Source organism: Triturus cristatus, chromosome 7, assembly GCF_964204655.1.
Source record: "Triturus cristatus chromosome 7, aTriCri1.1, whole genome shotgun sequence".
NCBI lineage: Eukaryota > Metazoa > Chordata > Amphibia > Caudata > Salamandridae > Triturus > Triturus cristatus.
Window position 1 is genome coordinate 898,371,995 of NC_140590.1, and position 10,275 is coordinate 898,382,269.

At 40.0% G+C, this 10,275-nt stretch overlaps 1 protein-coding gene across 1 annotated transcript; it reads right to left on the bottom strand.

Moving 5' to 3' along the window:
- Positions 1 to 2,714: 2,714 nt before the first annotated feature.
- Positions 2,715 to 8,989, bottom strand: LOC146810819 (protein FAM200C-like). Its single transcript, XM_085615002.1, has 3 exons — positions 8,759 to 8,989; positions 4,774 to 6,019; positions 2,715 to 2,791 (listed from the first exon to the last, which is right to left on the bottom strand). Exons 1-3 carry the CDS (start codon positions 8,987 to 8,989, stop codon positions 2,715 to 2,717), a joined length of 1,554 nt encoding a protein of 517 aa, XP_085471128.1.
- Between the last annotated feature and the right edge of the window lie 1,286 nt (positions 8,990 to 10,275).

A 10,275-nucleotide genomic window follows, 5' to 3' on the forward strand; every position in this document is an offset into this window, starting at 1 on the left:
GAGGCTATTAGGACGAGTTTACCAGTAAAAGATCCAGGACCAAACAAGATTCCTAATGACCTTTTTATGACCCACCAAAATGTTTGGGGTCCTTATATGAACCACCTCTAAAATTCATTATTTAAGGGGTATGAAGCTCCCTGATTCCTGGCAAATTTCAGAGATCATATCTATAAGAAGGGTCATCGTAATGTGCCAAGTAATTACCAGCTGATTCGTTTGATAGTTTGATAGATGCCTCGCAGAAGATCTTCTTCAAGCTGGTAATAGTGTATCTCAAAAAATGGATTAAGGTTAATGAAGTATTTTCAGATTTTCCGGTGGGTTTTAGAAATGGTATTAGCACTGTTGACCAGATCTTTTACTTTAAATATATTTTTGGGAAGACTCTAACAATCAAGAAGGATTGACTTTTCGCCGCCTTTGTTGATTTGTGTGCCGCATTCGATCTGATCGAGAGAGCAAAGTTATGGATGGTTTTAGATACAATGGGTATCCCCTCTAATTTGTTGGCAATCCTTGTTTGGCTGCATGAAGAAAATTATGCTAGGGTCAGGTGAGGGGACCAAGGCCAACTTACCAAATTCAAAATTGTGTCTACTTTAAAAAATGTTATAGGTTTCCAGCATCACCACAAACTTGATTGAAAGTACAAAAATGTGGAAAAAGTAGCTAACACTTTGAAAAATGCAAAAACTGTAGTAATATTTTTGGTCATTCTATATAGCTCTGTATGTTCCTGAAAGCATAGAAGATGGTTATTTACCACAGCAAACCATTCGTTGATACCATTTTTAGGAAACAAACTAGACACTTTTCTATGGAGCACTTTTATTTCATTTTTCTCACAAAACCCACATTTTAGCAACATTTTGTCTATTTTTCTGCCCCTTCCAGAACAATCCACAAAATCTGGGTACCTTTAGAATCCCCATGATGCTGTAAAATAGGAACGCAAATTTGGTGTGGATATTTTATATGAAAAAGCAGTTATGGGGGCCAAAGGGCAAAGTACCCCAAATAGTCAAAAAGGCTCAGTACTGGGGTGAAAAAGTCTCAGCAATTAAAGAGTTAAAGCATATAACAAGTTAATAAATACTCAACAAAAAAAGGACAAGCCATCATCTGTCTGAGAGATGCCAGAGGGGCAATGCTACCACTTTCTCAGCTTGGGATCATGAGACTTTAAAAGTTCCAGTAAATGAACAATGTAGAACATGACCAGAGGGAAGATGCTTGGATTGGGTCAAACTGTCAACTCAAACACTAAAAGAGGTCTCAATATCTAGGCATTTAAAAATCAATTATAAAAAATATCACCCAATTGAAAATAGATCTTCAATTATTCACTCGTATGGGGCGAAATGTATGTAAACAATAGTTATGACAGAGTATTTATGTCAAAAATATTCAGAAAATGTCTTCTTTTTGATTGATTTCTCTGGGCTAAAGGGTAAAATGTACATAGGTTTGTGTTTGTGATGATCTAATTTCACTTTTTGAAGATTTGCCTTAAGGTAATTTGCAAACAGCTATGTACTACAGCGTGTTTAACACTGTCTGTGATTCCCAGTGGGTCGCAAATAAACCTACCTTTTAAATATCCATGAGGTAGGTCGCAATTTGTGACCGATTGGGAATTGCTCAAATTACAGGTATGGTGTGCTGCTGGGGTTCACTGACAGTATATTGAAACCATGAATATATTGATACCAAAATATCGTGCCAAAAATATGCATCACAAAAATATAATTGTTCTGTACATATAATGGTAAGTACTCTAACGGTACAGTAATAGTAAAACATTGATTGTTTGGAAATTAAACATTCGGAACTTTGAATAAGGCTTCTTTTGATATATATATATATATATACTGGTGCTTCCACCAATTCCGGTCAACAAAACCAGGCTGTCACGGGCGGTCCGAGTCAAGACACCGGAAGTCTTTCAAATTCTGCACACCAAGTTGCCGTTATATAACAGGAACCACTCGGACGCCTCGACGTGTTGCAAAATTCATATTTTAATGGCAAATAACTACGTGTTTCAGCATTACACCTTGTTCACGCTCATAGAAGTCTCATTTCACCTCGTTTTTAAATTCATTATAACGAAAATAAACAAAGCACTCGTAAGTTACTGCTATCGAATATGGCGGCCATTTTGTAGCATATCAACTTGAATTGAAACCGTATATGTGACAATACACACATCCGAATATCCCATGCATTTCAACATATATATGGTTGAAAATTATTGATAAACATATATGTAATGTTTTAAACTGTCGCCATTGACACAACCCTCTTATAGACAAGGTTTATCACAAATGTCGTCAGTAAGTACCAACTATCATATTTAACCCCAGTGGGTCATGACTCGAAGTCAATGGCGGCCATTTTATAGCATATCAACTTGGATAAAAAACGTATATGTGACAATACACACATCAAATCTCCCATGCATTTCAACATATATATGGTTGAAAATTACACATTATTGGCAGACATATATGTGATGTTTTAAACTGTCGCCATTGACACAACACTTTTATAGACAAGATTTATCACAAATGTCGTCAGTAAATACCAACTTTCCTCTCTAACCCCAGTGGGTCATGACTCAAAGTTAACAACCCTTGCAATTTAAGGCTGAATAAACATTCCATTACCCAAGTGGGTCTGATTACATTATTAAATCTTAAAACCTATCTTCATTGTTGTGTCACAATTATTGATCCAGTTGACATAAGGCCATCTCCATTTTTCAAGCCGCAGATAACTGGAATGTCTGAAAATAAAAGGTTAAAATTATCAGTTCTTGAAAGCAACTGTACGTGACTTCAAAGACTATCAGGCAGGGCGGACTTTAACATTTCAGAGAAAATATGATCATCTGTTTGAAGTTAATAAAGTTCCTAATACAGCCCCACCTAATATTTCTGTGGTGTCAAGAGAAGTTAGTGAAAGCGATGTATCAGATGGCAATCTTTCCGATGCATCAACTACAGCTGTAAATCGTGAGCTGGTACAAGACCCACAAAGGAAAACGAATAATTTTTTATTGCAATTCCAAATGATGAACCAAACCAGAACAGAGTCACAGCAAGATCTAGGAGCTCTGAGGGGCAGAGGAAGGGGAGGCAGAGGAAGAATAAGAGGAACAGGAAAGCCAAAGAGAGGAGGAAGAGGAGAAGACACAGGCCCGGTGGGAATGGAGACAAGGGGCAGGAAGCAGAGAACATGACTGTGATACATTTATCTAACAGAGTTCTGTCCAACAAAGAAATTCATACCCTCTCTTTAGGACTATCCTTCTGTCCTACCTCGAATATGAACTTTGCCCAGACAAGGATTGATTTATTTTTCTTTTCAAGAAAATTAAAATTGAAGAAATGGTTCAATACGCAACCACATGATTTGACGACAAAAATCACGTCAGATGAAGTGAGTAATCTTGACATTGGTGATCTAGAGTTGCTACATACATTAAATACCATAAGTGAAAGTGGACCATCTGAAGAGAGCACACTATGGAATGTGGAATCATGGGGGGAGGAGTTAGATAGGAATCCGAGAAGTTGTTTTAAACCTAAGTCTATATTTCTCCCCAATGTACATTGTGATGCCATAGATGTGTTTGAAAACGGAGTGCTAGCTGACTTAAATAAAATAAGATACAATAAAATCCCTTATAATAGAAAATATCTGACCAAAGAACAGGTTATAGCTATGGAAAATCTGAAAGCGGATAACAATATTGTAATCCGCAATTCAGACAAAGGGGGAAATGTGGTAGTTCTAGACAAACACAAATATTTGGCAGAGGGGAGACGACAACTGAATGAAGGTGATTGCTACAGTGAATCAAATATGGTGGAGATATTGAAATCTAATACCACCTACAGAGAATTATTGGTGGAATGGAGGGAAAGAGGACTGTTGGAGTGGGAAGAATTTAATTATCTGTATTGTGCCCACCCAAAAATTCCGATCCTTTACCTACTCCCGAAACTCCCTAAGAACAGATTTGACCCCCCTGGGAGACCTATCGTCTCCTCGATTGGCTCCTTGTTAGAAAATACATCTAGATATATTGATCATTACTTAAGACCTTATGTGGTAGCTCTTCCTTCTTACCTTAGAGCAGGGGTACTCACAAACTTTCTGTCGGGGGCCAAAATTACAGTGTGGTTAGTGGCCGAGGGCCGCACTGGTAGGGGTGGAGTCAGTGGGGGCGGGATCAGTGGGGGCGGAGCTAGAGTAAAAAAAAAAAACCTTCCAAAACATTAGGCAATGCTGTATTTCACAATCAGATGCAACTACAAAGAGCACATTTTGATAATACATTTTTATTTGAAGGCATTTAGTGAAAGTAGAACAGCAAGTTCAAAGGCAAACATAATGGGGAAAAGTCTTTCCCAAGGCACAGAGTTTATCCACTAATTTTACATTTCATGTCCGCAATTAACTTCTTGTATTCTGGAACCTTTTCAGAGAGTGCAAGTCTCATGAGGTGATCCAGATGTGCATCAGTCAGTTTGTTTCTTAGTTTGTTTTTTATAGCACCCATTGTAGAAAAGGAATACTCGCATACAAATGTGGAGCCAAACATGCAAAGTATTCTCTGTGCCAAGGTAAAAAGAAGAGGGAATTTTTCAGGTGGCACACTTTGCCAGAAATCTTCTGGTTCCTTCCCCAAGAAAGAGGACTCGAGCACAGAGCTGAATTGCATGTCAATTAGTTCCATCTCAGCTTGTGCCCTTTTCAAACCAAGAACTTCAACAGCTTCAAGATTCCTTGCACTAACCATCCATGGATTTTCTACAAGTCTGAAAAGTGGGGCGAGAACTCTGAACTGAGAAAATCTCCTCTTAATGTCCCCAGACACTTCCTCCAGATAAGTACACAGATTGAGACTGAACAACATTTCCTGAGCTTTTTCAACCCTCTGTGTTAAAGCCTGCAACTTAGGAAAGTGTGTGAGATCACCATCGTTCATCTGCTCTCGGAACGGCTCGAGTTTACTTTCGAAGGAGTATATGGCACTCATCATTGAGGACACAAGTTTCTGTCTACCTTGAAGTGCCAGATTGAGTGTGTTGAAATGTGAGAAGATGTCACACAGAAAATGGAGCATGGTGAGCCATTGCAAGTCATATAATTCTGGGAAGGACTGCCCTCGGCTGATTACAAATTGTTCAATTTCAGGAAGCAAACTAATAAATCTTTCTAGCACTCTACCTTTGCTCAACCACCTAACCTCAGTATGCAACAACAGATCTGCATATTCACTTTCCGCATCCCTCAGCAATGATTTAAAAAGTCTGTGGTTGAGTGCTTTTGCTCGAATATAATTAACAATTTTAACGACTTGCTTCATAACCCCATTTAGTTGCCCTTGTTTTTTTTTGGCGCTTAATGCTTCCTGATGGATTATACAATGATAATCAATTAAAGTGGATGATTGAAGTTTTTTTCTTAACAGAGATACAAAGCCCTTCTCATGTCCAATCATGGAGGGTGCCCCATCTGTAGTGACACTTACAAGATTGTTCAATGGCAGGTGATGAGATTCAAAGAAATTACACATGCTGGCCAATACATCCTCTCCTCTTGTGTGACCATGCAATGGCAAAAGGCAGAGTAGCTCTTCCTTTGGAATGATTCCTTGTTCCAAATACCTCACCCAAATCATTAACTGTGCCACATCACCTACATCTGTTGACTCATCCACAGCAATGCTAAAGAAAGGGGACAGCTTGACTGCATTGATGACCTGCGCTAGAACATTGTCACCCATTGACTCGATGCGACGTGTGCATGTGGAATCGGACAGTTGCAATGCACCTATTTCCTTCATAATGTTTGATTTATTAGGATAGTTGGCAAATAAAATGTCTGCTGCCGAGAGAAAACACTTCTTAACCAGCTCTGCTTCTGTAAATGGCTTTTTATGTTTGGCAAGTAAGTAGCAAATTTGGAAGGATGCCTCGGTTACTGCCTCGGATTCTTTCATCTGGCACAGAAAGAGCTTTTGTTGGGATACAAGTGCTTCCTTTAGTGATGCCACCTTCGCAGAACGCAGTTTGGAGTTCAGTGGATAGTTTGCAGTGTATCCAGAGTGCCGCGTTTTGTAGTGCCGTTCCAGATTATACCTCTTAAGCACATTTACTTTCTCTTTGCAAAGCAAACAAGTGGCTTTTTCTTTTGGGCATTCCACAAACAAGTACTCTTCTTCCCATGCTTCCTGGAAGGTCCTGTGTTCACTCTGGATCGATCTGGGTCGTTTGCAAGGCTTGGAAACTGGACTGTAGGCCATTGCGGAGCTCTCCAGCTACTTTGTTACTACACAATAAGTAACACGGACCAGGATTCGGATTTTGCGCCCGACAGCACCCTACGACTGGTAAACCGACACACTCCACGACCGATACTGCGTCACGACCGATGGACCAACACCACTTCGCGCAAAAGATCTGTGAGCAACATCAAAGTAATGTTTTGTTTAAACATACAACATAATGGGTAAACCTGCACATGTCACTCAATAGGGATTTGAAATAAATGGCATGCACACACACGTATTTAAAAGCACACGTTCACGCGCAGGTATCTTGGCGCTAAATAACAGATGTTTGTTGCTACCTAACTAATTTTATCGACCTCAGATGGATGAAGGGCAGGACCCGCCGGGATTTGACCCTGTGACCATGAGGTAGAACGCAGGCACCTGCAGTGGACAAGGGGAGGGCCCTGGTTTCAGGTGGGGACAATTTTAACAAAACATTGTAGCTTAACTTTGCCCTCTATGCCAGCTGGTATCTATGCTTGAGGCCGAACCCGATCAATCAACCGCCATCAATCAATGCCCCTACTTTGTGCAAATTTGTTCCCGCGCAAAGCTACTTTAAAACAGAGCCAACCAAATCTCACATAATAGGATATTTTGCTGTTTATGTTTGCACTGCTTTTGTGGAAAAGGGGAGGGAAAGCGCTGATGAGACAAATGGCTTCTGATAGCACTTTGAAGCGTATTTGGGACATTCTGTGATTGGATACGTATCCCAATTTGTCAATGTATTTTAATGTCTGAAGGCAGTGCGTGTTTTCCGCGGTGCCTGGTAGTGGGTCACAAAGGTGTGACTCATCCAGTTCTTGGCCTTTCTGGTGAACTGAGGAGGGGATAGGGAGGAGGCCAAAAGGGTCACATTTAGAGCTCTGAGATTTACAATTGACCTTACATCCTTATATGCACAAAACATGAAAGCCATGTGGTTAGCAAAGGGCTGCCAAACAAGCAGCACTGTCACACAACATACACCGTGGAAAATTCAGCCTCAACTTACCATGCCCTAAAACGCATCACAGCATAATTACCTACCAGGATTGTGAATCATGTTAGGAGGACACTTTACTACTGATTAACATGAACAATTGACCACACAATCCAAAGAAAAGAAAGAGATTGGAAAGGTCCTTTTGGCGCACCCACCCATACACAAAAGGAACTAAAAAGATCTTCAGAGCGAACACAATTTACTGTCCTGCTAATAAACAATCCAGTTCTAAACTAAATATCATAACATACTCTCTGCTAACCTCATAATCATGTGCCAACATGCGCAAGAGATCGATGGCCTCCCCAGATTACTGCAAAAGGGGGCCCAATGCTATTGTAATGGTAGTTGTTGATATACAAATGCAAATAACATGAAATAGTAGGATTACTGTTTGCTACAAACACACGTCTATGGTCAGCCCACCCAGAGCAGCTCACCAATCCGAAAATGTATTTTCCGGTACAAGGACAACTATACTTCACATTAAAAGTTGATTCGCACACAAACTAGCTCCCAACATATCAGAAACAGCCCTTCACTTGACTGTGATAATCATTAAAATATTGCACTTTCCCCAAACCCTAGAAGTTTGAAGAAAAGTACTATGTGAGAGACAATTTAGCAAATTGTGTGAGTCAGCAAAACTTGTAGCATTTATCGCAGGATTACAACACCACTAATAGAGAAGCACCCCCTGCGCCATCAGCTAGGTAACGAAAAACAAACAGATGGGTTTCATTCACTATTAATTATTCCGGTCCAAGAACACAAATAAAGGTATTGCGATTGGCCCGTCAGCAAAACTTGTAGCATTTATCGCAGGATTACAACACCACTAATAGAGAAGCACCCCCTGCGCCATCAGCTAGGTAACGAAAAAAAAACAGATGGGTTTCATTCACTATTAATTATTCCGGTCCAAGAACTCAAATAAAGGTATTGCGATTGGCCCGTCAGCAAAACTTGTAGCATTTATCGCAGGATTACAACACCACTAATAGAGAAGCACCCCCTGCGCCATCAGCTAGGTAACGAAAAAAAAACAGATGGGTTTCATTCACTATTAATTATTCCGGTCCAAGAACTCAAATAAAGGTATTGCGATTGGCCCGTCAGCAAAACTTGTAGCATTTATCGCAGGATTACAACACCACTAATAGAGAAGCACCCCTGCGCCATCAGCTAGGTAACGAAAAAAAAACAGATGGGTTTCATTCACTATTAATTATTCCGATCCAAGAACACAAATAAAGGTATTGCGATTGGCCCGTCTTCCATCTCTAGAAGAGCTGAGTGGGGTGAACGTTGCTAAAACGTATAACAAGCTTAATGGTTTGTCACAAGGAAGTGAAGGGAAACCGAAGGGAAAGGGAGAAGAGTGTACGATCAGAGGAGGTCACAAAAAAAAACCATACCTGTTCAGGCGAAGAGACGCTTTTCCGGACACCAGGCTGCTGCGAAGGTTCTCCGGGGCTGCGGGCTGGAAGGTCGACACTAGGCTGCTGCGAAGGTTCTCCGGGGCTACGCATTTTCTCACTATGATTGATGGAATTTATTGGGAAGAAGGTTTTACTTTGGTAACTCTTGATGTGAGCAGCCTCTATACGTGTATACAACATGAGTTGGGACTGCAGGCCATTCGACATTTTTTTACGTCCCGTTCTATTTCATTGCTGTACCATTCACAGATGATTATTGAAATGATTCGATTTTGCCGAACCAATAATTTTGGGCACCTGCTTCGCCCCCAGCTATGCGAATTTATTCATGGGCTGGTGGGAGGAGCAGGTGGTCTCACGCATGACTGAATTTGAGACCAATGTAACCCTGTGGCTGCGCTATATTGATGACATTTTTTTCATCTGGAAAGGGGATGAAAGATCAGCGAAACGTTTTATTGACAAACTTAATGTGAATGAGTACAATTTGGCTTTCACTGAACACATTAGCACAAGCTCTATGGAGTTTTTGGATGTTTTGTTGGAAATCAAAGGGAACACCTTGGAAACTAGATTATTTTGAAAGAAAACTGCTGGTAACAGTAGTCTCAGTGCAAGTAGTTCACATCCACGCAATCTCGTATATAGTATCCCTTATGGAGAACTATTGCGTGCTAAAAGAAATTGCAGCACATTACCTGCATACCAGACTGAAGAAAAAATCATGTGCAAATGATTCAAAGAACGGGGCTACAATGATAAAGTTATTGAACAAGCCCAATCAAGAATTGAACAAGTAAGTAGAAATGAATTGTTATACCCAAATCGAGAGGAAGTAAACAAAGAGGGCATAAGATTCATTACCACATTCTCAGGGCAAGCAAATGAAGTCAGTAAAATCTTTAAGAAACATTGGCATGTGTTGCCGACAGATGAACACATCAAAAAAGATCTTGGCAGTAATCCCCAGATAACATTTAGGAAAAGTCGCTCACTGAAAGATGAGTTAAGTCCGAATTTTGTGACTGATAAGGAGCTGACAAAGCCTACAGGCAAAGCAGGTTTTAAGTGCTGCAGAAAATGCAAAGCCTGTAGGGAAAGCTTTGATTGTGATAAATTGGAGCTTCCAAATTCTAAAGGAGAATTCCAAATCAAAAAAACTCTTACCTGTAATACAACATATTGTATTTATGTTTTGATTTGTCCATGTAAAAAATGGTACGTGGGGAGTACAAAACATCAGGCCAAAAAGAGAGTGTTGGAACACATCCGGGCTATAAGAAACAATAATAAACAATACCCGGTAGCCCGGCATTTTTTTGCAAAACACTGTCAAGATGATAATCAATTACGTATGGTAGTGATTGATGCAATAAATTTGGGGATGAGAGGAGGAAACAGAGAATTATCTCTAAGAAAATTGGAGTCAAAGTACATCATAGATTTGGAGAGTTTGACTCCTAAAGGTTAAATTCAAACGAAGAATTAGCTAT

Excerpts from the sequence above, each read along its gene's own strand:
- LOC146810819 (XM_085615002.1), bottom strand. The coding sequence starts at position 8,989 with ATGTCGAATGGCCTGCAGTCCCAACTCATGTTGTATACACGTATAGAG. Across the intron at positions 6,020-8,758 it reads GCGTCTCTTCGCCTGAACAG|ATGAAAGAATCCGAGGCAGT; the intron begins GTATGGTTTTTT and ends TTTCTGTGCCAG. Across the intron at positions 2,792-4,773 it reads TGAAGCTGTTGAAGTTCTTG|ACATTCCAGTTATCTGCGGC; the intron begins GTTTGAAAAGGG and ends TTTTATTTTCAG.